This window comes from Cervus canadensis, chromosome 29 (assembly GCF_019320065.1).
Source record: "Cervus canadensis isolate Bull #8, Minnesota chromosome 29, ASM1932006v1, whole genome shotgun sequence".
NCBI lineage: Eukaryota > Metazoa > Chordata > Mammalia > Artiodactyla > Cervidae > Cervus > Cervus canadensis.
Window position 1 is genome coordinate 27,560,179 of NC_057414.1, and position 27,472 is coordinate 27,587,650.

The 27,472-nt window shown below is 40.9% G+C and overlaps 1 protein-coding gene across 3 annotated transcripts in view; it reads left to right on the forward strand.

Annotated features, from left to right (window-relative positions):
* FAM118B (family with sequence similarity 118 member B) overlaps positions 1 to 27,472 on the forward strand; it is a 45,080-nt gene that overhangs the window by 8,458 nt on the left and 9,150 nt on the right. For all 3 annotated transcript variants that reach the window (XM_043451625.1, XM_043451626.1, XM_043451624.1), the window contains 3 exons: positions 12,248 to 12,340; positions 15,983 to 16,235; positions 26,347 to 26,574. In XM_043451625.1, the coding sequence (XP_043307560.1) occupies positions 12,255 to 12,340; positions 15,983 to 16,235; positions 26,347 to 26,574 (567 nt within the window). In that variant the 5' untranslated portion in view covers positions 12,248 to 12,254. Of the gene's footprint in view, positions 1 to 12,247; positions 12,341 to 15,982; positions 16,236 to 26,346; positions 26,575 to 27,472 lie in introns of those variants that run through there.

A 27,472-nucleotide genomic window follows, 5' to 3' on the forward strand; every position in this document is an offset into this window, starting at 1 on the left:
TGGGTCTTTCCTCTTCTGCTATTCTTGGTCCACAGTGGATCCTTTTATTCTGAAAACTCATGTCCTGCAATCCTGGGACATTTTCTTCTATCATTTCTGTGACTTTTCTCCCCATCTTTTCTTTTCCTTTGATCTTTTTTCATCCTATCCATTCTTGTCATATTGGATACAATAGCTACAAAGAGGGCCCATAATTTTCTATAAGACATTAAGGTAAACAAAGGAAGAAAAATTGAAAACAAAACAAAACCACGAAGGGGACTTGGATATAAGAAAATGTATCCTGTAGAAGCAGGGGCAGGCTCTTAAGAATACTGTTTTTTGGATTGATGTCAACATGAAACCAGGATGCTTTAACTTGCCCCAGAAGTTCCTCCTGAAAACTGCTTTTCTCCTTATAAACGAAAATATCCACAGCAGTTCTCTGCAGGTGGGATCACTTGCTCTTTCTACTTCACTGTCCCTTTCGTATTCCCCGGGTGCCTACATGCGACCTGCCCTTTTCTCAGAAAGGAAACGTGCTATCCACCCCCACCCCACTCCTGTGCAGTGTCCCCCTGGCACCCAGGCCGCCCAGCCCTCTGTTGGCGCTCCCTCTGACTCCTCGGTCTTGCGTTGACCTCCTTCGCTCTTGATGAAAGTATGTTTTTAGGTCTTCCGAGCCTGTTTTGTTCTCAGCTTTTCTCCTCAATTATTTTCACTGGCGACTTTCTAAGACTGACGCCACCTACTCTGCAACGCAGTGCTCTTCAGGCTATTTCTTCTAAGTCAGTCTAGTCTTTCTAGCTCCAGTGGCCCTTGTAGCAGATAATAGCCTCTTTCTGGAGCTTTCAGATTCTAGTTTCAGGTATAAACAATGTTTTTATCTCTCAGTTCATTTGCAGATCAAAGAGAATATTTTTTAGTTAATTTTTATTAAGAGAAAAAATCCTGAAAAGAATATCGGCTAATTTACAGTCATAATGGAGTAGGACATGGCAATCCACTCCAGTATTATTGCCTGGAAAATCCCATGGACAGAGGAGCCTGGTGGGTTACAGTCCACAGGCTCACAGGGTTGGACATGACTGAGCATGCACACGCAGTCATAAGCTTAGCCACTTCCCTATGTTCTGGCTGGTCTGTCTTTCTCTTGCTCTTAAGGAATTACTGGAATTGATCCAGGGAAGATACTCGCAAAAACTTTGCTAAAGTAGAGGACAGTTCTTTCAAAATCAATAAATACTTGCGTTAGTGCTTGAGACAGAGAGGAGGAAATAATCATCAATAATCCTATCACCCAGAGCTTATTTCTGCCACTCAGAGACCTCCAACACAGGTTAAGGAACAGGGTGCCAAATGATGCTTTGATCTTTAAAGTTGAAATAGGACTGTCTAAAAGTGTGTTTGTGTTTTGAAGGGCTGCGTAATGAAACTCTTGAGTAGGTACCTCATGGGTCTGAAACACAAGCAAGATCTGGGCTGAAGACACAGATTTGGGAGACATTAGCATTTAGTTGGCATGGTGAGCCACTGGACTATATGCGGTGGGGATAGGAGGGAATGGGTAAAGTGGTTGGACTGGAGAGCCTCAGATGGTGCCCTAAGGACAGTCCTCATTCAGGGAATGGGCAGAGTAAGAAGAGCTTCCCCTACAGGAGTGGGCGGAAGGCCGGGAAAACACGGCATCCAGAGGAGATGAGAGTGGAATTCAGTGTTAGATTCCAAAAGGTAAAGGAGGATGAGTCCTAATGATGTCATTGAATTTTACCACAGTGATATCTATTTACCATAAAGTTTTTCTTGATGTTACTCAAACACAATTGTTAATTTCCTCATACATGCATGCTAAACTTAGCACAAATGTATTTTATTGGGTTGGCCAAAAAGTTCATTTGGGTTTTCCCGTACCAAGAAAAACCTGAAGGAACTTTTTGACCAAGCCAGTGTGTGTGTGTGTGTGTGTGTGTGTGTGTGTGTGTGTGTGTGTGTGTGTGTGTGTGTGTGTGTGTGTGTGTGTGTGTGTGTGTGTGTGTGTGTGTGTGTGTTCACAGCTCCACTTCCCCTGTGTGTGTGTGTGTGTGTTCACAGCTCCACTTCCCCTGTGTGTGTGTGTGTGTGTGTGTGTGTGTGTGTGTGTGTGTGTGTGTTCACAGCTCCACTTCCCCTAAAAGGTGGAGACTTCTCAAAGGTATGGCCCAAGCCTCTGTGTGTGTGTGTGTGTGTGTGTGTTCGTGTGTGTTCATGTGTGTTCACAGCTCCACTTCCCCTAAAAGGTGGAGACTTCTCAAAGGTATGGCCCAAGCCAAGCGTGTGTGTGTGTGTGTGTGTGTGTTCGTGTGTTCGTGTGTGTTCACAGCTCCACTTCCCCTAAAAGGTGGAGACTTCTCAAAGGTATGGCCCTTAAGGGCATGATGTTAGTCATCTTTGGTCAGACAGTACTGACTTGTGTCTCCACAACATGGGCGCTGCAGTCAGCATCCTTTGTCTACTGTGTAACTGCCATGTGAGTACTAGCAAGCTATTTAATGTCTCTGTTATCTGTGACATCCACGACGTGTAAGGATGATGGTGGTGTCTCCTTCATATGGGAGTGAACATTCCTAAAGTGCAGAAAACCATGCCTGGCTCACTGTAAATGCTACATGGTGTTTGTTGGAGGTGAACTGGATGTTGTAATAATTGTATCAGTTTTAGTGCAGTGCCTGGCATTTAACAGGTATTAACATGAAAATTCAACACCTTATAATTAATACAATTCCTGTCATTTTAAACGCTACCAGCATATACAGGATATATTTGGTCCAGGCCAGAGGGAAACCTCAGTGGACTGAGAATTCTGTGCATGTAACTTTGTTTTATAAAACAATCTGTAGACTTTTTGCAAAGGTTCTGTGTAATCTTTGTGTTTTTTTCATGAAGTTGGGAAAAAGAAAGCTGAAAGGTAAAGAAGACTCCTGCAGAGCAGGTGAGCATGTTCATATGTGGGAGCGAACATAGCCTGAAACAGCTGAGTGATGCACAGCCCTCACAGAGTGAATTTGGGGTGAAAGAAACAATACTGCACTGTACCTAGTCACCCTGGTTTTTTTGTTTTGTTTTGTTTTTTACAGCTCATAAAATTAAAAGTATCAGTTGATCTTTTAGACTTTGAATTAACTTCTGGTGGGTACACACTCATTCATTCAGCAAATATTTAAATATTTACTCCACTGTGTAAACACGTACTGTATGACAGAAACTGTGCTGAGGGCAAGTGTTAAGAAAGGTGAATAAGGCGCTGACATAGAAACGAGGCCTCCTCGGGAAGGGGAGACTTCAGGGGTGGGGTGGCGGGGGCAGAGGTGCCCATAGAGGACAAGGAGCACCTGCCCTTCTAAGGGAAGCCTGTGTGAGCCGGAGTGTGGGTGATGTGTCCTGTGTGGGCAAGGCAGGGGGCTGGAAGGGAGATTGTCGAGAAGACTGCAGCGGCCAGGCCAGGTCTTTCCGGCAGGATGAGGAGTTTCCTATTATTAAATACAGAGAAGCCATTGAGTGATTTTTGAACCATGACTTAATCCAGTTTGTGTTTTGAAATCCATTCTGCTGCTTCAAAAGCCTTTCTTCTCTATTTGTAAAATACTTTAGATTTAATATAGTAAATAAAAGTAAGTGATTTATTTTAGAATTTTATTATTTAAGTGGCTGGGTCAGGTCTCAGTTGCGGCACGTGGGGTCTTAGTTGCGACATGTGGGTTCAACTCCCACCCAGGAATCCAGCCTGCCCCCCCTGCACGGCAAGGTGGACTCCCAACATCCACCGGGGAAGTTCACAAAGAAACAGGTATTTTTAACCCTGAATATTGACGTCTTTGAGTTGTTTACCAGAAAGAGTTCTTGCATTAAGAATCCACACTTAAAAATCAGTCTAGGGACTTCTCTGGTGGTCCAGTGGTTAAGATTCTGCAAGCTCAATGCAGGGGACCTGGGTTCAACCCCTGGTCAGGGAACTAGATCTCACATACCACAGCTAAGACTCGGCACAGCCAAGTAAATAAATAGTTTACATCTTAGATATCAGAAACTTGAGTTAGAAAAATAAGATGATATATATCTAAAAATGTTCAGTTAGTGTTGGAGAGTGTTCTTAAAACTTGAGGTCTGAAATCCTTTTGCCTGCTGGAATCAGATTCCCTTCAACCCCTGTTCTGATTGTTAGGGTATCTGAAAAGCGATATAGTCTGAATGTTAATTTACCGTGCACACAATTTTCACAGGAATTTGTCTTTTCCCACTTGTTCCATTTTAAAAAGAAGTCAGCCTTTTATGGTCCTGACTGTCTTAAAAGCAGTAATAGGATGTTTCTTTTAATTAGAAATGCTTTGTCTGTTGCACAATAAATTTCTTTCTTGTAATTGTGATCATGAACAACATCTTACATTTCAGTTAGTTCATTCAGGAAGTATTTGCTCACCTGCCCTGTGCCAGGCACTGGTCTGGGATCTGAGGATGCTTGTGAACTAAACTGAGATCCCTACGTTTGAGGAGTTTGTATTCCAGTGGGAGGAGGCAGATGGCAATTAATAAGCATAATTAGTATCTTTATTATACTACTAATAAATATAATAAGTGTGCTGGGGGTAGTACATGCTATGAAATTGTAGAGCAGCTGGTGCAGGGAGTGAGGAGGCTGCAGCTTTAAATACAGGGTCAGGGTAGCATCATTGAGAAGGTCTGAGTGGAGCAAAGGATTGGAAACTTGTACCGATGGGGGATGGGGGTGAGCAGATCCAGCAAAAGAACAGTCAGCACCAAGAAAGGCCCCAGGCCAGGGTGCTCCAGACCTGTGTGCGGAGGAGTGGAGAAACCTGCAGGTCTAGAGGGAGGGAGGGAGTTCCTCTGCCTTTTAGGAACAGGCTTCTCAGTCAAATTCAAGAAGTTCATAAGCCAAAATAAATGAGTAAATTAGGGAAAGAATTTTCATCCTGTGAACGCTCTGCAGGTGGTAATCTATAAATACCCCAACTCATGTCTTAACTTGAATTAGGTAATTCCTAAGTAACACAAAAGTTTCTTAAATTCATTTCATAGGGCAGCTAAGCAAACAAAAAAATCCCTTTTTCTTCAAATAAGAAACTGATGTTGGATCACAAGCTCATATGAACTAGCATTTAGTAAAAGGTGAAAATTTACCCTTCCAGTGAATAGATTTCCAAAGCCAAAGGCTTTGTTTTATAGCAGAGATTGGCAAAGGTACCTAGCGCACTTGTCTCAGAGAGGGGCGGTGATGGAGGTGAAGATTGGGCCGAGTCTGGGGGACTGCACTTTTAGAGCAGATTCGGTTACCTCCCTTCTTTCTTTCAAGCTCAGTAGCTCCAGATTCTTTTATCATGTTTATTTGGTGATCTGTGTTTTCTGTTCTATAACTCAGTGAGATTTTCTTTGTGTTTCTTAAGTTTGCATCCTAAATCGGTACACTGCTTTTCATAAGGTCCTGTTTCCAAGTCAGGGCCGGCTGCTGGCTGCTCAGAAATCAGTACTTGAGAGAGAGACAGATGTTAGTCGAAAGGAAAATTACTACTAATCAGAGTGCTGGCAATATGCAGATATGGTAGGCTCAGAGTCCCTCCAAAAACCATTTCCCAAGGTTCTGCTTGGCCATGGATGTTTTTAAAGGGAAAAAGGAAGTAATCTCAGTTAATCCTTGAGATAGAGGATCAGGAGTCCTCCTCCTACTGTGTGCAGTCTTGTCTCCCCCCACCCTCACCCCTACCCCACCCCACGTCCGGCTCTGCACCTTGAAAGATCTTAGTTCCCTGACCAGGAATTGAACCTGGGCCACAGCAGAGAAAGCACCAAATCCTAACCACTGGACCAGGGAATTCCTGTGGTTTTTCTTCAGATGCTGTCCTGTTCACAGTTGGTTCCTGGGAACACTGAAGGAGAAGCTCAGGAGGAGATCTGGTCATCTGTTAAGTTACTTATTCTTAATTTCTACTCCTTTGATCTACAGAAAGATCCAAGAGATCAGAATTAGGCAAGGTGTCCTGTGGTCAGAAGATTTGAAAGGCATGCTGGGGCCAGAGATGAGTAGAGCATGGGGATGCCTGGCTTAAGAGGGGCCTCCTGCAGAGAGCTCTTTCCTGCCAAAAGCTGCTTCCAAATCCCTACTTGTGAGAACATCATTCTGTTTCTGTGGGATCATGGGTGAAGGTCTGACTTCCCACTAACATGCAGTGTTGTATCCTTAGAGCAGAAGATGTCCGTCCACATGGGTCCCTTGCTGACGGTTGCTGGTACCCGTTTACATAAACAAGCAGAACAAGCTTATGAGCAGTAGAGTTAATCCCATTTTCTTAAGGTCATTCCTTGGAGCTGTTTGCCATAGGCTCAGTACTGCTCACGATGGAGCAGTCTGCAGTCTGGTGTGTACAACACAACAGGAGTGTGCAGCCCACACTGCCCCTGTGGCTCTGTGTCCCCATCCCTAGCTGTCTGAGCCTGCTGCTTTGTGACTCACGGAGGCCTGGGAGACTTCAGCCTCTCTGCAGACAGGAGGCAGGGCCCTTGATCCTTGGGTGGGTGGGGGCAGGGGATTAGGCACAGGGCTCTGCTCCTTTCCAGTCCTAATCAACAACTGATACAGTAGAATATTGTCAAAGTCACGTGCGTATCAAGTGAAGTGTATTGGTGTGTATATTCAGCATCACCTTTGTTTCGGATGCACGGTACTAATTATAAAGAGTCAGCCTTAGTTTATCCAGTGAGATACTTGAGGTGTTCCAGCTATGTGTGTGTGCTAAGTCAGTCGTGTCCAACTCTTTGCAACCCCATGGACTGTGGCCCGCCAGACCTCCATGTCCATGGGGTTCTTCAGGCAAGTATACTGGAGTGGGTTGCCATACCCTCCTCCAGGGAATCTTCCCGACCCAGGGATTGAACCCGAGTTCTTTTGTCTCCTGCATTGGCAGGCGGGTTCTTTACCACTGGCTCCACCTGGGAAGACAGAACTGATCTTTTCTCGTGTTTCTGAATTTTATTTTTCAGAGTATCCTTTTGTGATTTCTTAAACTTTTTTCTTACCGATTCCTTTCCCCATTTGTCGTGGTTGTTTCATACATGAGTCCCCTCTGCAAAATTGCTGTTCATTGTTTCTAGCTTAGTTTCCCATGAGGTTGAAGCCGAGGTATGATCACTAAAGAAAATGCTAAGACGCACAGGTCTTTGACTTTCTGAAGCAAAACATTCTACGTTCATCTCGCAGTAAAAAAGGAAAATGATCCAGGTTAATATAACTGAGACTTAGAAGGGCCCTTAAAAAATTGTCAAGGCCTTTTCTCCCTTTTTAAAAAATAGAACTGTGTTTGCATCACCCCCAAATGTAATTGCCCACCCTCTTTTTCTTTAAAAGGAAATGCCATGACCTCTTTAGGTCTCCAGTTCCAGTGCCATCCTGAGTGGGAAGTTCAGGAGCCAGTGTTTTATAGACATTTGATGCTGTTGAATGACAGGATAAAAAGATTGAATGCACTCAAGGCAAGCTTATTCCTAAATCTCTCTTGATTGGATATTTTGATAATTGAGTTTTAAACATAAGACCCCAATTTCTTTATGCATTCTATCAATTTAAGACACCATGCAAAGACAGGTCTACTTTGTTTATCTTTCTTATATTCTGCCCTTTGTTTGGAGTGAAATGGGTTTTTTTTTTTTTTAATGGGGTTTGGATTACATGGCCACAATGTGGGGACCTTTGAGGTGTCTAACCTGGTGTTGACAGTTCACTTAATCACTATTAACATCCAGCTACACTTGAGGTTTTTAAGCATAACATTTGCCAAGCTGTATGTCAAAATGCAACTTAAATTCCCCCCACCGCCAAAATCATTGCTGTTTAAGTCATGACAGGAAAGTCTTCCCTTTAAGACTTGTCAAATTCCAGCTCCGAGAGAGATCCTCTGTAATGGTGACAACTTGTGGGCTCGCCCAGACTTGAAGGAATCTGCATCTGTTCGCTGTCCTTTTGTTCTCATGAGAAGTAAGCAGTTGAGGGCACAGTCATTCATAATTCACACTGCCTTATTTGGAGGAGTTCAGTTTTTAAGGACTGGCTAGAGTGTCCAGTCTTACCCTTGAAGATTTATTTACTCTCATTTTTAATGAATTGCCTAGGTCATTTGTGAGAAATTTGTTTGCACGGTCATACTACTTGGACGTGGAAAATTTTTTCATTAAATATTTTTAAAGCCTCCTTGTTTAGCATCATGTGTCATTGTTTTCAGCATGTACCTTCTCAAAAACTTAACGGGAGGGAAAGCAGTGACACAGAAGGAATTTATCAGTTATCCTTCTTTGCACAGTAAAACCGTCGACATCCATCACCAGCTTCTACTTCAGATCAGATTTTAATTTGGATGTTCCATTACTCCTTCTTGAAACAGTTTTGTTCCCTGTACATGCTGTGTTACTTTGGTTTTATAATAGAAAATAACTGATATAAACAACTTCTGAGCTCTTGAGCCTGGAATATCAGTGTAGTTTATTTTGGGACTTGAGTTAAAAGGCTTTCTAGAATTTGTGATTATACCTCTCAATCCTGAAAATCTTTCCAGAAACCCTATATCTTATGAGTTCCTTCTCATATTTTTCATTGATAGGTCATTGTTTGCTGGTGAAATCCCAAGAATTAGTAGTATCGATCTGGCATTTTATCAGTGACTGTATTAAAGCAAATTTCCCGGAAATGAGTGTGATACAGGTCTCATCTGACAGAAGGAAGGGGGCATTGGTCACATGCAATTTAGGGATAAAAGTAGGAGCAAACTAAGTTAACCAGAGGTAGAGGAAGGACTTCAAGACTGGGGTACACAGAGGAATCACAGTGGAGGCACAGCTAAATACAGTTCATATATATGTGTGTGTGTGTGTGTGTATAATTGGAGTACAGTTGCTTTACACTGTTGTGTTAGTATCTGCTCTGTGACACTATCAGCCATATGTATACATATATCCTCTTCATCCTGCACCTCCCTCCCAGCCCCACCCCCATCCCACCCCCAGGGGTCACGGGGTCACAGAGCCGAGCTCCCTGCGCTAAGCAGAGGCTCCCACTAGCTCCCTGCTTTAAACTGGGCAGGGTATGTATGTCAGTCCCAGCCCCCCACTTCATCTCCCCCCACCTCCCACGTCCACGTGTCCTCTCTGTGTCTGCGTCTCTGTCTCTATGCCTGCCCTGAGAATAGGTTCCTCTATGCCATTTGTCTAGATTCCTCGTACGGTTCTTATATATCAGTTCCTTTTCTTTGTGTGAATGAGGATGAGAATGGCAACTTTGTTCTACACAAAACAGATAGGATAGGCTGCAGTCTCCAATAGAACTGAATTCATCAACTGCCTTAACCTGTTTTAGGGAATTGTTAATTGTCCGCAAGCTTGTTGGGTGCCCTCTTGTAGTACCTTACGCTGCCTGTCTCTTCCTTCCTTCCTCTCCCCATAGTTTCTAATAAACAGATGTGTTGGAATTAGTCCAAAAGCCACAATCAGAGGGGCTTGGGTTCTTCCAAGTCAGAGGATGACTGTCTTTTCCCTTAGAAAACAGAGTTAACCCTTTTCTGTGTTTATGCTGGAGAAATAAACCAGTCTATTCCAGTCACTGTTTTATTTATTTATATTTTTAAATAGAAAAGGGTAAGGCTTGCTATAAATATAACTGATCTTTTAGACCAAGCAAGGACCTCCTTCCCTAGCTAGTCATTTGTACATCTTTTGTTTTTAGGCAAAAATGTCATGATTAGAACTTTTCTCTTTGTTTATTCCATCCATTTGTATCTGAAAATGTATTATTCTGAGTTCATTGTGCATGTCAGTGGTTCGTTAGAGCCGAAGACCACACACTAGAAGCAGAGGGAGACCCCCAGATCAGCATGAGGAGAGCAGGTGAGAGACCCCACTCTCATCCCTCTGTGGACAAAGAAGCCATACTTTGCCATCTTTGTAGAACCAAGATGCTGTGAAAACAGGGACTTCTGGAATTCTTTCATGCTTTCAAATCTGTAATTGCTATCTTATGTAATCTTAATTTCATTTGTATAGCCAATTCTTTTTCTTTTATCCTTTTTCCATATCTCTTACTGGATTTTTCCTAGAACACTGGCCTCAATTTTTCCCTTTTTCATCCACCAGATATAAGCATCCTATTTCTTGCCAAGCTGACATATTTTGAAGTAAAAGTATCCTATCTGATATGAGGCTTTAGGCCTTAAAATTTTGGCTAATAAGGTTACTTGTCTTGGCATTTGGTGAGTGTCTTTTATTTTGTTGAACTCTGTTGGCCTTGAAGGATTTCTCAGTAGCATAGCAGTAATTGGGGTAATGAAGACACTGGCCTTTGTTTTCTTATGGCAGAAAAGCTTTTCCCAACCTCTGTTAAGTCCCACTGAAATGAAAACTCCAGTGGTGATCACTTAAAGAAATTAATGTGTGAACTAGTTGATGCATGTTAGGAATTCTGTGCAAGATTTTCACAATTAGAAGTTCTTTAGCAGTAGCTGCACATTGTTTTAGGGTAAATGCTAAACCAGAGTTATTTTTTCTGAAAGTGCACTCTAGAAGGAATAAGATATGGCTTATGCTTAGATGTCACTGGGGTGTGTATGTAATATTGTATCATATGAGACATCTTTCAGACTGAAGAAAAAATGTTAGAAGACAGAATGAGTATGTGATCAAATATAATATGGGCATATTGAATTACTTCGCATTTAGTTCCTAAGTAAAAGGACCCAGAACATTCCAGTAACAACTTGTCAAGAGCTGTTGGCCGTATTTAATTCTCGTAAACTATGTAGATGGAATGGACCTTAGGGATAGTCGACTCTGTGAAGAAAAAAATGGAAAAGCTTAGTATTCAGGTGTCAACACCAAGAATCGACCATCTGTCAGAAAAGAGAATCCAGCAGAACGAGTGCGTTTTCCAGGGGAAAATGATGGGCTGAGCTGGGGTTCTGGTTACTTGGTAGTGCTGGGAGATTTGTAACATGTAATGCTTATCACCTGAAAAAAATGATTTCCTTCAGCTCCTAAATTTAACTGAGTGCTTTAACTGTATCAGCAGAACACCTAGTCATGTAGCAGCTCTAAAGCATCACAGTTGCTTCACCTAAATCTGAATGTAGGTTTCGGTTTTTAGATTTCTAGAATGTGGGAGCTGCCTTCTTTGATGGTTTTGAGCTGCATATTAAAAACGGGGTGGGGGAGGGAGAAGATAATACTTGGACAACGTTTTTAGGTTGTAATAGTGCAGCTAAGGGCGCGGGCCTGGGAGGCAGACTGCCTTGGTTTGAATTATGGTACCGAGAGTCAGACACAGCTTAGTGACTGAACACACACATGGTGAGCTTTCTGTGCCTCAGTTTTCTCATCACTAAAATGGGGCGATAGTAGTACTTCATAAGATAATGGGGATAACATGAGTTAATATTTGTAAATTGTGTTTGGCACGTGGTAAGCATTATTATAGAGTTTGTTAAAACTCTGATTTAGTAGCTGAATTAATCATTGGACTTAATTTAATAAACATTACTGCCCTCTGTATTTTCATCTTCTCAAGTCATCTTTCTCAGTTTTTCATGTGAGTGTACTTTGTCCAGATTACAGATGTTTATAGAACCATTGTTAAGGAAAGAGAGTAAGCATATGCTTAGCTTGAGAGTCATGCTTCCCCGCCGTGAGGAACCAGTTGTTCAGAGACAAGGAATGTCCAGCAGTCAGCAAATTAGTATTGATTATCCTATTGTTGATCCAGTGATTTCTTTAGGTGATAGTAAAGGATATTAATAATTGGGGGTGTGTAGCACAATCACCCATGGGTTTTCCAGGGGAAAACCTGTCTTCCCCAGACCTGTCTCAAGGTAGAATAGCAGGTATTTCTTAGGCTTCACAAAGTGATGGCCAACGATTGACATGAGTTGATGATGGTTTGGTTCTGTTCTGTTTGTTTCTGGAGCGGGGTGGGGGAGTGTGGGGGAGCCTTCAGAACATATATTTAGCTATATATATCAGATAACAGTATAGAGCTTCAAAACCCTAATTTCAAGGTCACTTTCTTTTGGATGAATTTAATCCCATAAGTTTGGGACACTCATTGATTAACGAGTTTCTGTCAAGCCAGTCATACCTCTAAATTGCTTTCGGGATGTACAGCTTATTAAAAACTATTTAATGCATGTGCTCTTTTGAATAATGTACTTTACACATCTAATTGTGGTCCATGGTGTTTAATCTATTTTAGAAACTGGATGGCTTCCACAGGGAGCCAGGCCTCGGATATAGACAAGATTTTGGGGTTCTTCAGTGATGGCGCACCCCCCACCAAGAAGCCCAGGTAAGCAAGGGGAAGGAGCCTGTGGAGCAGAGCCGGTCACCGTTGGTGGCGGCTGACGAAAGTAGTGAGCTTCCCTACCTTCCAGTCGGCTTCACTAATTACTACTGGCCTTCAAGAAGGAAAAAGAAAACACTGGCCTTTGTATAAAAGTCCAACTGTTTTATTTTGCATTCAATTTTTATTTTTATCAAGGTCACAAATGTATATGATTTTAAGTCAGTTCTTCAAGGCTTGCAGTGCCTCAGCCCTCCTTGGAGCTAATCACTTTCAGCTTTGTCTATTTCTTCTAATGTTTGCTTCCAGATTTGTAATACTCTGTTTACTGCTGCTTTTTTTAGTTTTTGGTTTTATCTATTTCTAATTATGGAAAATAAGGATTAGGTTTGTTGTCATGAATCCTCCCCTCATAGCTCCCAACACACACAGACACACACAGACACACACACACACACCCCCTCTCCCCACAACCTCCTCATATGTTTTATATCACAATTTTTGGTTAGATATTTATGTTGTATGACTGTATACATAGTATTCATAGCTGAGCCTAATATGTGATGATTACATTTCTTGTCTTTTTTTCCTTCTGTTTATTAAGAGTGTCCTTTTTTTTTTTTTTTGGCTTGCTTTGTTTTCTTTGAGCCTGTTAATTTAAACTCAGACTGTGATGGAAGAGTAAGCCTCTTAATCCACTGACCCACGCCAGGGACGTACCAGCTTAAAACGGTTCTATGGACTCTTCCCTCTGACAGTTGGGTGCCCGGCCTGCCGCCTTGCAGCTCTGCCATTCCCTTTCCCGTCTCCCCGAGAACTCCTTTCACATCCTCCTGTGTTGCATCCTCTGTTTCCTGGATCGTCCTTTTCAGTGTACACCTTCATTTTGCTGAAAAATGTCTCATCAGCTTCTTTAGTAAGACTGAGAGGAAAAAAGTTTGGGGAGACATTTGACAATGTCTCATTGTACTCTTACCATTGATTTGATGATTTGGCTGAGTAGAAAACTTTAGGTACAGAATCATTTTCCTTAGAGTTGTGAGATCATTGTCCATCCTCTGCTAACGTCTAAGTGCTCCTGCCAAAATAGCCACTCTGATCTAATTCCCAGTCCTTTGTAACATATGACCTCTTTTTCTTTTCTCATTAGACGCTCATAAGGATGGTTATTTTTTTCTCAGTAGTCTGAAATTTCACCGCAACGTATCTTCATATGAATCTAAGTATCAGGTAGCTCTTTTAAGCAGACTACTGGTGATTTCACTTTGGAGACATTTTCCTGTTTTACTTATTTGATAATTTCCTTTACAGTTCTTTTCTGTTTTCTGTCTTGATAGAACTCTGGTATTTAGACCCTGGACCTTCTGGATAAGGCTCTAATTTTCTTGCAGTTTTCTGTCACTTTTGTTTTTATCAGTCTGCTTTCTCAAAGATTTTCTCAGTTGTATCTCCCACCTTATGAATTTTTATTTCTGTTATGTTTTTAATTTCTAAGAAATCTTTTTGTTTGCCCAGTTTTTTTTTCTCTTTTATAGCATCCTGCTCTGTTTCACAGATGCCATGTTTTAAAAAACCTTTGTGAGAATGTCCCTTTTCCCTTTTCAGTTTTTCTTCTCTTTCCTGTGTTGTCCCTTGTTTTCCCCAGTTCCTCCCTATCTGATGACTTTCTTGGATGTAACTCTCATGCTGGGAGTTTGTTCAAGGTAAGGCGACCGTTTCTGCTCCTGTTTAAGAGAAAATACTAAGAAGCCCATTGGAGACTCTGATGAGGGGCTTGGTCGCTGGCAGGCCCCTGTGGGCCTTGTCTCTCCTGTGGGCCATTTTCCCCAAAGGGGACTCCTCCCACCCCCTGACCCAGTGGGGTTGGGGCACAGGTCTGAGGCTGACTGCCCACGCCTGGGAGTCATCTTTTAGGAAGGGAGGGCAAGGGAAAGTCTCATATTTCTTGTACAGAATTTACACAGCCACCTCCTCAAGCTGGGCCCTGTGTTCTCAGATACAGAAGCCTCTGGTCAAACCTCCCTAGGAGATAGGCCTCCCTTCCTAGAGTTCTAACCACGTCTGACACAGCCTTGCAGTGAGTTGACCCTCTGCCTTCTGTTGTACCTGAGCATCCCCAAGCTTCTACCCAGGGACTCGGCTCTTACTTGACAGGTTCTAAGCTCTGTTGACCTAGTTTGTCTACTTCTCCTATTTCCGTTATCTTTTCTGATTTGACTTTTTATGAACATATGCCTTCTTTAAAAATTACTCTTACTTAGTGTTTTAGGAAGAGCTGAAAATGAAACAACTGTTACATTTTACTTTTGTAACTGGAAATCTTAAATTTGGAAAAATCATACCTCACATCTATAATGTCTGAGGTAAACAATTCAAATAGTACAGCACATTCAAGTTCAAAGCAAAAGTCCTTGTTCTCCCCAACCCCCAGAGTTAACCACTATGTACAGTTCTTATAAATCCTTCTAGAAATTTTCTTAAGTATATGTTTCTGTCTGCTTCACTTCCTTGAGCCCCTTGAACTGAAGCACACTTTTCATTGTTTGCTTCTAACCTCTATTATCAGTCTTCCCCAACAGACAAAGCTTTTGCAGTCAAGGACTCCATTGTGTGTGGTGCTTGATGAGTTTTTCATGAAGTTGGGAGTAGGGAAGGTAGTTCTAGAGGTAGAAAACCAGGTTTCAAAACCAGGTTTCTCAAGGCTAAAAGCCCTGTTCCTTTCTTGCGTTAATGCCAGCATACAGATCCTTTTTCTGTTCATTTTATCATTTGGACAAAAGGCTGAGAAGGGCAGTTTCTTAAGAAAACACATGCCATCAGCAAAAACTAAAGTGCATAAACATATTTCAAACAGGTTTTATTAATAATACAGTTTCAGGATGAAGGGGCGTGGAGAAACAAAACATAAAACCTTGCACCCGTGCTGTCTCACACAGAAGTCAGGATAGAACGCAGTGCTTATCACGGGAAGAAAGGAATGTTTTCCACCTTGCGTCATGTCCGTTGAATAGTTATTTCTTTATTTAGGTCTGTAAGGCTCTTGTGTTTTCAGAATTCTGTTGGCCACTATTTCATTTTTTGCCTGAGGATGTCTAGAACAAAACCAAAGGCAAATTTGTTCCCATATTTGACTATCTCATGCTCAACTTTAGTCATGCCCATTTTCATCTTAATGTTCTCAAATTTGAGGCTTAAATTTGTATTGGCTTTTCTTTTGTCTCCTGTTTTACATTTCTCAACGGTAGGAATTTCATGTTGGAGAGGGTTCTTTTCTCTCTGGAGTCCGAATCAAACATGTCTTTTTGAAATGTATGCTGATTTAAAATATAGTTTAGTTATCAGAACTCAGCTGAGCTGTGATAATCAGACCGTTAGTGGGTTTTCTTAGGTTGTGGGGATTACAAAAGAGAAGATTGATCTCATCAGGCTCTTTAGGATTCCCACAGTAGGATTTTTACTCTGTTTTTCAGCAAACACTGGCCTGGTACTCTAGTCTTTTTGTTCACTCTACTTTGTAAAGGCGTTAGACCTATGCTTGTCATCTTGCGTCTGCAAGAGGGGAGCTGAAAACCGTGGCTTAAGATGGTCCTGCTCTGTGCCTCGTGTCTTTGGGTGTTCCCAGTTGTCTCAATCGTTTGACCCTTTCAGGAAGCTGCTCCCAAGCCTGAAAACTAAGAAGCCTCGGGAGCTGGTGCTGGTAATTGGGACAGGCATCAGTGCTGCGGTCGCGCCCCAGGTCCCAGCCCTGAAGTCCTGGAAGGGGTTGATTCAGGCCTTACTGGATGCAGCCATAGATTTTGATCTTCTAGAAGATGAGGAGAGCAAAAAATTTCAGAAGTGTCTCCATGAAGACAAGAACCTTGTCCATGTTGCCCATGACCTCATCCAGAAACTATCTCCCGTGAGTACTCTGTGTGCCTTGGTATTTGATCTTCCCTAAAATAGGACACGTGTGCTAAATGCAATAAGGATGTTCATTTCTGGTTTGTAAATTTGTTTAACATTTGGCTCTTCTCCAAAGTGTCTGTCCACGGACCTGATTAGGGTAGTTACCTTGACCCCATTTCAGTGTGGGGATGGGAGTGGTAATGATGATAATGTTGTTGTTGAAGCCTTTATATATACAAAGTGAGGCCACTGTCCCATTATTGCTGTTTTAAATTTACTTCTTCTATAGTAGTAGTATACTCACTACTATAAAAGCTGTGTTCCCTGGCATCCATGTCTTTTAGAGAACCGCAGGACGATCAGAGGTAGTTCTTGTTTTGTGGATGAAGCCCTGCCAGTTTTTAATGTTTCTTTTAAAGGCAGTCATTCATTCATTCATTCATTCATATATATATATATATAGAGAGAGAGAGAGAGAGACAGAGACAGAGAGACAGAGAGAGAGAGAGAGAGAGAGAGGCAGAGAGACAGAGAGAGAGAGGCAGAGAGAGAGGCAGAGAGAGAGAGACAGAGAGAGAGAGACAGACAGAGAGACAGAGAGAGAGAGAGAGACAGAGAGAGAGAGAGAGAGAGTGAGAGACAGAGAGAGAGACAGAGAGACAGAGACAGAGACAGAGAGAGTCATGGTTTGTCAGACGGAGCTGGAAATCAGTTCCTGAATGATATAAGGGCCTTCTTGTCTTGCTTTGTTTTAAAAATGCTTTAAGAATCAGGATTCACTTAAGATATATTTGGATATAATAGAGTAGCATTTAAAAGCATTTAAAGCTTTTAAAAGCATTTAAAAAGCATGTTTTAAAGCTTAGTAAATTAAGTGCACCTTGGAAAAAGTATAATTCTTAACTCCTTTAAAAGTCAGTTATAACCATTGCTTTTTGCCCTTACACCCTAGGGCCTATAGAAAAGAAGGGCCATCAGGTGTTAGCCTAAAAGGCATTTAAAAGTCATTCCCTTCTGGTTCCTGACTCGTTCAGAAACTTAGGGCCTGTTACTTCCTCTTTCCATTTCATTGTCCTTAATTGAGATAAAATGTTACTTACCTAGAACAGTATAAAGAATTAATAGACTTTAAGAGTTCTTGGTACCTCTACCTCATACCATATACAAAAATTAACTCAGTAGATTAAAGACCTAAATGTTAAGAGCTAAAAGATATAAAACTTTTAGAAGAAATAGTTTTAAAGCATCACGACCTTGGATCTGGCAGTAGTTTTTTAATTGTGACACCAAAAGCCTAAGAAACAAAAGAAAAAATAGGTAAACTGCACTTCGTCAAAGTTACAAAAGCTGTTAGGCTCACCAAACATTATCAGGAAAGTGAGAAGACAGCCCTCAGAATGGGAGACAATGTAAACAACTCATGTGTCTGGTAACAGTGTGGTATCCAGAATATATAGAGAACTTAATAATGCAAAGAATCCAATTTAAAAAAAAATTGTTTTAAATACAGTTTATTTACAGTGTTCTATACAGTTTCTGGTGTATAACAAAATGATTCAGTTGTACATATATTCTTTTTCATATTCTTTTCCATTATAGTTTATTACAAGAATATTGAATATAGTTCCCTCTACTATACAGTAGGATCTTATTTGTCTGTCTTATATGTACTAACTTGTATCTGGTAATGCCAAACTCCCATAACGGTAAGTTTGCTTTCTATGTCTGTGAGCCTGTTTCTGTTTTATAAATAAATTCATTTGTATAATTTTTTAGATTGCATCTGTGTTACCATATGATATTTGTCTTGTATATGATATTTGTCTTTATCGTATGATATTTGTCTAAGTAAGTCTGACTTACTTAGTATGATAATCTCTATATCCATGTTGCTGCAAACGACATTATTTCATTCTTTTTTATGGCTGGATAGTATTCCATTGTATGTATGTATATACTGTATCTTCTTTACCCATTCATCTGTCACTGGACATTTAGGTTGCTTCCATGTCTTGGCTATTGTAAATTGTGCCACTGTGAACGTAGAGGTGTGTGTAATTTTTTGAATTAGAGTTTTCTCCAGATATATACCCAGGAGTAGGATTGCTGGATCACATGGTAACTCTATTTAAGGAACCTCTATACTGTTTTCCATAGTGGCTGTACCAATTTAAATTTCCACCAACAGTGTAGGAAGGCTCCCTTTTCTCCACACCCTCTTTGGCATTTAAAATCAGTTTTTAAATGGCAAAGGATTTGAATAGACATTTCTTCAAGGAAGATATACAAATAGCCAATAAGTACATGAAAAGATGCTTGACATCATTAGTCATTGGAAAAACACAGATCAAAAACCAAGTCAGGGGCTTCCGTGACATGGTCCAGTGGTTAAGAATCCACCTTCCAATGCAGGGGACGTGGGTTCAATCCCTGGTCAGGGTACTAAGATCCCATGTGCCATGGGGCAGCTAAGCCCTCACACCACAACTAGAGAAGCCCCCATGCACCTCAGTGGAGACCCAGTGCAGTCAAAAAAACCCGTGTCAGATACCCCTTCATACTGGGATAGCTAGAATCAGTTGGATCGTAAGTGTTGGCGAGGCTGTGGAGAAATTGGCACCCTCATTGCTGGGATTGTGAAACTGTACAGACGAGGTGGGAAACAGTCTGGCCATTTCTCAAATAAATACAGAGTTGTCATGTGACCCAGCGGGTCCATTTGCATATGCCTACATATCTACCCACCCAAGAGGAATGAAAGCATCTGTCCATGCAAAAACCTTATAAACAAATGTTTATAGCATTATTCATAATGGACAGAAGGTGAAAATAGTGCAGCTGTCCACCTGCTGTCAAATAAACAAAATGTGACATTCATGCAGTGGAATATTACTTGCTAGTAAAAAGGAATCAAATTACTGATACATGGTGCAATGTGAGTGAACCTTTAAAATATTATGCTGAGACAAATGGATAAGAAAGCTTTGGTACATATACACAATGGAATATTACTCAGCCATTAAAAAGAATACATTTGAATCAATTCTAATGAGATGGATGAAACTGGAGCCCATTATACAGAGTGAAGTAAGCCAGAAAGATAAATACCAATACAGTATACTAATGCATATATATGGAATTTTAAAAGATGGTAACAATAACCCTATATGCAGGACAGAAAAAGACACAGATGTATAGAACAGACTTTTGGACTCTCTGGGAGAAGGCGAGGGTGGGATGATCTGAGAGAATAGCATTGAAACATGTATATTTTCAAGGGTGAAACAGATTGCCAGTCCAGGTTGGATGCATGAAACAAGTGTTCGGGGCTGGTGCACTGGGAAGACCCAGAGGGATGGGATGGGGAGGGAGGTGGGAGGGGGGTTCAGGATGGGGAACACATGTAAATCCATGGCTGATTCATGTCAGTGTATGGCAAAAACCACTACAATATTGTAAAGTAATTAGCCTCCAACTAATAAAAATAAATGGAAAAAAAAACCTAAAAATAAATAAGTAAAATATTATGCTGAATGGAAGACAGTCACAGAAGACCACATATTAGAAGACTCCAATCATATGAAGTGTCCAGACCAGGGGAATTTGTAAGGGCAGAAAGCAGCCTAGTAGTGGCTTGGGGCTGGAGCAAGTAGCAGGGGTTGGTGGCAGGAGGCGAGAGTCCCGGTACAGGCTTTCTTCTTGAGGTGGTGACGATCTCCTAAAATTGACTGTGGTAGGGAGTTCCCTGGCGGCCTGGTGCTTAGATTTCGGGCTTTCACCGCTGCAGCTGGGTTCAGTCCCTGATTGGGGAACTGAGAATCCCGCAAGCCACATGATATATGGCCAAAAAAAAAAATGACTGTGATGACAGTTGCACATGTTTGTGGATCTAGAGATAACCACTCAGCTGTGCACTTCAAATAAGTGAATTGTATGTGAACTGTATCTCCATAGAACCGTTAAAGGTAAAAGGATGAGAAAATTATGATTTGAACACTAGTCAATGAAAGTGAGAGTGACTGTGTTAATACCTGACAAGTGCACTTGAGACAGAAGAAAGCATACATAATTTTTTAATGTTAAAAAAATATGAACTTTTCATATAAAATGGTAATTAAAAATTATACAGCCCCCAAATATAAGGGAAAAGTATTAAAGAAGTATGTCAGCCAGTCAATAAAAATGTTGTCAGTGAGAACCTACTGTGTAGCTGAGAGAACCCTGCTCGGTGCTCTGTGGTGACCGAAGTGAAGTGTCAGTCGCTCAGTCGTGTCTGACTGTGACCCCACAGACTAGCCCGCCAGGCTCCTCTGTCCATGGGATTCTCCAGGCAAGAATACTGGAGTGGATTGCCATTTCCTTCTCCAGAGGATTGTCCCAGCCCAGAGATGGAACCTGGGTCTCCTGCATCGCAGGCAGATTCTTTACTATCTGAGCCACCTGGAAAGCCCTAAATGGGAAGGAAGTCCAAAAAAAGAGGGGATATGTGTGTACATATAACTGATTGACTTTACTATACAGTAGAACCTAACACAGCATTGTAAAGCAACTGTACTGCCAATAAAAATTAAATAGATAACAATAAAAATGTTGTCTCTCTAGGGGGAAAAGAAAGAGCTCATGAGGACAAAGAATGCTGTATTATGTATTAGTCCAGGAAGACTTGGTAGCATGGACTTGTCTGCCATGACACTTGTCTGTTGGAGTGGTCTTCAGAGAGTAGAAGTATGACCTTGTTAGTTGGGTTAGTTACGACTGAAAGTAATGAGAGAACTTAAAGTCAGCATCAGTATATACTAACCAAGTCACGAACTGGACTCAATGATTATCTCTGGATGAAGATTTATGACTCACCTTAAAGTGTAATTGTCAGTTCCAACAGAGCAGCAATTTTCAAACTTTTTGGTCTCAAGACCCTGTTATACTCCTAAAAATAATTGAGAATCTCAAACAGCTTTTGTTTCTGTGGGTTATATCTCTTTCATATTCACTATTAGAAATTAAAACTGAGAAATTGAAAAAATAGTAAATTCTCTTAAAAATAATAAACCCATTACATGCTAACATAAATAACATGTTTATGAAACACAACTATATTTTTCAAAACAAAAATAAATTAGTGAAAAAGAATAATAAATTAGTGAGAATAGTGGTATTGTTTCATGTTTTGCAAATCTCTTCAGTGTTTGGCCTAATAGAAAACAGACCCTCACATCTGCTTTATGTAGTCAATTTGGTGTGTTTGTGGGGTTTTGGTATAACTGTATGAAAAAAGTGAGGTCTCACAGGTACACACTTGGAAAATAGGAAAGTATTTTAATACGCTTTTTGGATAACCATAGATATTCGCTGTTGATACTACACCAAAATTTTGTAAGTGATGGCTTCCTGGAGATAAGTAGCCATAAGGAATCTGAAAGTCAGATTATAGCCATGTCAGTGGTGATATAGAATCTGAACTTCCCTTACTCTGATGTGTTAATGACCCATCTTGCATTTAGAAGAATCTTCTTATTCTAGAGTTTGACCCATTTCATTATAACATACAAAAAAATGCATCCTTTAAAATCACTGCCAGTCCCATCACAAAGATATTTGGAAGCTGTCATGCTCATGGTGGCAGGTAAACATTTTTTAGAAATCTGATTCTCGCTGGAAAGCTCAGCTTTTGTGTTTGGCAGCAATAGCAGCAATCATTGGGTTGTTTCTCCTCGAAATGACAGGCTCACTTCATTTATTTTTGCAAAAATGGTCAGAATACTCAAATCTGAATAATCATAGTTTGTCTACCAGTCATTCTTTTAGGTAAAAATGCGATTTGATGACAAAAGGTGGCTAGTTCAGCTTAAAACTCAAAATAGTCACCAACGTTTTGCCTCAAGACCCACATCAGACTCCAGTCTGCACGTGAAGTGCTTCATGTGTATTTCTGTTCTTTACACAGAATATTAGGAGGACATGTACTCAAGGGTCCATGTTTAATACAATTAATAGTGTTTACTGATTTATTAAGGGGTTCTTAAGTGAAACTGGCATTCTTCTCTTACTGTAAGTCTTTGGTAATGAAGAACACTGTGATGACTGGCAAGCTGGGTGCCCTGAGTCCTGAGTCACACCACGACACCAGCCGTTCTTCCTTTCATTGCTTTTGTGAAAGTGAAAGTCGCTCAGTCGCGTCCGACTCTTTGCCGCCCGTCCATGGAATTCTCCAGGCCAGAATACTGGAGTGGGTATTTCCCTTCTCCAGGGGATCATCCCAACCCAGGGATTGAACCCAGGTCTCCCGCATTGCAGGTGGATTCTTTACCAGCTGAGCCACAAGGGAAGCCCGTTGCTTTTGTACCATCAGTGCAAATATCAACATGCTCTTAAAAGACAAATATCGCCTTCATGTTGTTATGAAAATAATTTTGACTTTACAGACTTCTTAAGGAATCTTAGGGATCCACAGGATCCATGGGCCGTATCTTGAAAACCAATCCAATAGGAGATATGTACGAAACACACACACAACGCATTTGGGGAAATATGAACATGAGTACTTGCTATTCAGGAATTGGTATTATTGCATTTTTTAAGTTGTGATAGTGGTATTGCAGACTTTTTTATATGTCAGCAGAAATCCTTATCTTTTAGGAAACTGTTGAAGTATCTGAATGATATGATGCTTGGAAAAATTTCAGTGAAGGGGACTAGGTTATGGTGAAGGGAGTTTAGGTTAAGCAGGATTGGCCATGGGTGATGATTGTTGAAATTGGATGATGGTTATGGCGGAGGTGTATTGTACTCTCTCTCTTTTTTTTTTACTTTTGTGTGTCTTTGAGAATGTCCTTTTTTGGATTTTGGAGTTTTTTGTTTGTTTGTTTTTTTAAGAATCTTAACAAACAGTAGTAATATGACAAGGCAAAACAGCCCATCCACTGAGCCAGTTTCTTACAGTAGGGAAATGACATTGCAAAGACCTTGGATTTCAGGAGCAGAAAGACTGTCATTTAAAGGCACCGGGACCCCGGGCACATCATTTAACGTCTCAGAATCTATTTTTGCTCCTGTAAAACTGGAATGATGTTACTTATCCCACTTGAAAAATAAGAACATTTTCTGTATGTGAAGTGTCTGGTACATAGTATAATGCACAGTAAATGTTAATAACCTTTTTGTGTTGTTTTTTTACTGTCTGGGATCGGAAGGATGAGAGTTACAGGGTAGGAGGAAATGAAGCAACCTTGGATGCAGTCCATTGTCTTAAATGAGTGAGAAAATGTCCATAAATGTGTGTGGGAGTTCGGCATTTCCTTTTGACCAGGGAACCTCCTTATTTGTTTTCATTCCTTGGTCTTTACTTAGGCCACTGGTGGGAAATTGAGTTCTAGGGTCACCTGTTTGAAGAGAGAAGAGATTGACGGCAAGTCTGAGGGAATTGATGCTGCTCCAATAGCTGCTTCCTTCCTCTCTGTGTTGAGATGCAAAATGTAATAACCGAAAGAAGTAGGACCCGAAGATAGTCAGCTAAGATATGTGACTCATGCTTTTTATTTCCAGGCTTTACCCTTCTGTATTTATTTTCTTAGAAGCAAGGAAGTATATCCATGCCCATGCTTACCTGATTGTATACCCAGGTGTTTCTGTCTGTGTGCATAATGATTAAATTGGTGCTGGATGACCTTGTTGTTTAACCGTGTGTGTGTGTGTGTGTGTGTGTGTGCGCGTGCGTGCGCACGCACGCACATGCATCAGAGTACAAAATGAAGGTATAAGAGACGACAAGGCAGTTCTTAAAGTCACTGTATTTACTTTTAAACATAATCTGGTTTTCTGAATGGGTACTGTTTACACAGATTGCAGAAATCAAAATGACAAAAAAGGTTTAACATCCATCATGGCATCTCACTCGCATCCACAGCTTTGTCCAGTTCCTCTCCCCAAACTTGCCTTCTGTGGGTCACCACTGTCTTGAGGATCATTCCAGTGTTTCTTTCTTTGAAAATATGCAAATAGGATTCTATTTATTCTTACCTCACTGCTTCCACCCCCATGTCAACAGGTAGCACTCTAGACATACAGATCTGCACTTGTTTGTTCTACCTAACAGTATATCCTGGGTCTTTCCATACCAGTTTCCTGTATATGGATACTTGGCTTGTTTCCAGTCTTTTACTGTCACAGATAACAGAGCAGTGATAATGTTGCATAAGTCATTTTATTTGTTTGTAATTACATCTGTGGGATATATTCCCAGAAATGAGATTGCAAGATTGTAGGATAAATGGATTGCAATTTTGATAGACATTAAAGGGGCATTGTATTTTTGATAACAAATTGAGAAAAGTGCATGACATTCATTAGTAGTTGACTTGGGACTTCCCTGGTGGTTCAGACGGTAAAGAATCTGCCTGCAATGCAGGAGATCCCCATTCTGTCCCCTGGAGAAGGGAATGGCTACCTGCTCCAGTATTCTTGTCTGGAGAATTCCATGGACAGAGGAGCCTCGCAGGCTACAGACCATGGGGTCACAGAGTCAGACATGACTGAGCGACTAATGCTTTCACTTTCCCTTGTACATAGTAGAATTCAGTAACTAGAGTTTATTTCTGATCAGGTCATTAATTCTTATTAAGTATTAGAGTTCCCAGTTGGTTTTTCATGGGCTGCTAATATGTAATACTTTATGCCATGATATAAAAGAATGAGCAAAAGCTGAAAAACGTGACACATAAAGAGAATGAGCACAAGTTGAAAAATGTGACACACGTCCTTAGCCGCATAAATTGTGGGCTCTACCATCCAGTTAGCCCTGGAAAGGAGGCTGAGCCTCTGACAACAGGGTCAGGGTAGATGCAACATAGAACAGTGATCAGCAGAACCAGATAAACTCCTGGGTGTGTCATCACCAGGCAGAGGTGCAGTTCACTTCTGTGCTCTCATTTTTCTCCTGTGAAAGTAATTTACCCTGTATTTGGCAGATACAATGAAAAAATGGGTGATTTTTATAAAACACTTTGAAAAATAAGAGGTACATTTGACAAATTGAAGTATGTTTTATGAATCTGTTTACCTGGTTCCACGGAACCAGATCTTTATTGGAGCACAGTGCTATTGGGACAGTATACAGGTGAAGCCAGGAAGGTCAGGGGGCTGCTTTGAGGATTAGCAGAAGGGTATTGCTGTCTGCTATCTAGCAGCTAGCTGCAGTTACTTGGAGTTTGAAGGGGGAATAATGGGGCCTTTAAGAACTTATTCTCTGTTTAGATATTATCTAAGGAATGGTGTTGCAGGAATAAGATACAGATCAGATATTTATTATAGCATATTACATAGCTACTTCCCTGTTTCAGATTCCTTTGGCCCCGGGGATTACTTGGTCTTTTAAGTTAGAAAGCCAGCTTCTCACTTGAGATTGATACTGTTTCCTCACTAGTCCTCAGAGATTTTACATGTATTCAAAACAAAGCTGGGAAAGCAGTTATTTAAATGAGCCATATGTTAAGAAATAAGGAATCTGTTCAGAACTGATTAGTGTTTGGTATTTTTACCAGTTGCAAAATGCAGGATTTTGGAAACCTTTTATCGTATAATAAATATTCTTCCTGGAAGACTTGTAAACAAGCTGCTGGATTATACCAGGGAAAAACAGGCGTGGAGAAGTTAAACCACTTGTCCTGTATCCATCAGCATCTGTAAAAAGCACCTGGGGTTAGAAAAAGACACATTAAGCCACTTGGAGAGCTTCTAGTGGTTATTCCCCAGGAAAGGGAAGTTTAACAGAGAGTGTTGTCTTCTGACCCGAGGCCTGTTTAAAGGGTGGTTGGTGCTCTGTCTTCCACCTCCGCTTTCCTCTAGTCTGTTCGCAGTCACCTCTCCTAGCCATGCCCACTGTCTTCATTCATAAATATGCCTATTTACAGAGTGTATGCTTCTTGGCATATGATGTAATAGTCTGGGTCACTTGACAGAGACTGAGTGTTGTGTTGGCACTTGGCATGTATCCTATCCACCCTGTAAGGGAGACAAGTATTTTACCTGTAAGTGCAAAGTACTTGTCAAAAAGTTGCTATTATTTAATGAAAACAAATGACCTACCAAAACGCCTGGAACTAACTTTTCCCTTTTATATCCCTCCCCAGCGTACTAGTAATGTCCGATCCACATTTTTCAAGGACTGTTTATATGAAGTATTTGATGACTTGGAGTCAAAGATGGAAGATTCTGGAAAGCAGCTACTTCAGTCAGTTCTCCACCTGATGGAAAACGGAGCCCTGGTGTTAACTACAAACTTTGACAATCTCCTGGAGCTGTATGCGGCAGATCAGGGCAAACAGCTGGAATCCCTTGACCTTACTGATGAGAAGAAGGTAAACAGGAAAGGGTTAGCTTGTCTCTCCTTCAGGCCAGCAGATTGAATCCTCATCAGAAGTAACTGTGTTCTGGTTGGGATGTTGTATAGCACTCTGTTCATGGAAAGGTAGAGAGGGAGACTCTTATCCCTGTTTGGATTTGTGCTTTTTGAGATTAAATCAGTGTACAGTAAAAAGCACAGATCTTAAAAGTATTCAGTTCTGTGAGTTTAGACAGTTTCACCCAATTTTAAAGCAGGATTATAAGAAGCCATTTGAACTGTAAGATGTAAATTGTTAACACTTGATAATATCAGGTGGGTGTGGTATTGATTTAGTTTCTCTGTTAGGACAGATTCTTCTTGGCATCTGTTGGAAATGTACAAAAACTACTTTCTGATGTCTGACAATCAAGTTTCAGGCCAAGTGACAGCTGGATGAGGTTAATATTTAAAGGATACATCAGCAGACTTTTCTTTTATGTAGCCCCTATTATATCTAAGTCATCTCTCATAGTAATGAAATTATAGATGTCCACTTATGTCATCTAATGAGAGAAGGCTTATATTACAATGGTCGCCAAAGCTTGCAATTGGAAATCTAGCACGAATAGGAGAGCCTATAGATGACATCATTAAATTTATTGATGAAATACACTGAAGCCATGAAAAGGAAAATGTTTTCATTGCCGTAAAAAGATGTCAGAGATTTAGTGATTGAAGGGGAGAAAAAAAAAAAGGACTATAAATGTCCACGGGGTCTCATTTGTCCTGCCCTGCAGTTTTTGTAATTTTACTTGTATACTTTGTTTTCCTGGGAACCTGCCTTTGTGTCCCACTTAGAGCCCATCTGGGTAGAGTTGGGAGAAACCAATGATTTCCCCCACTGGCACTCATCGTCATAGCACTGCCCTGGC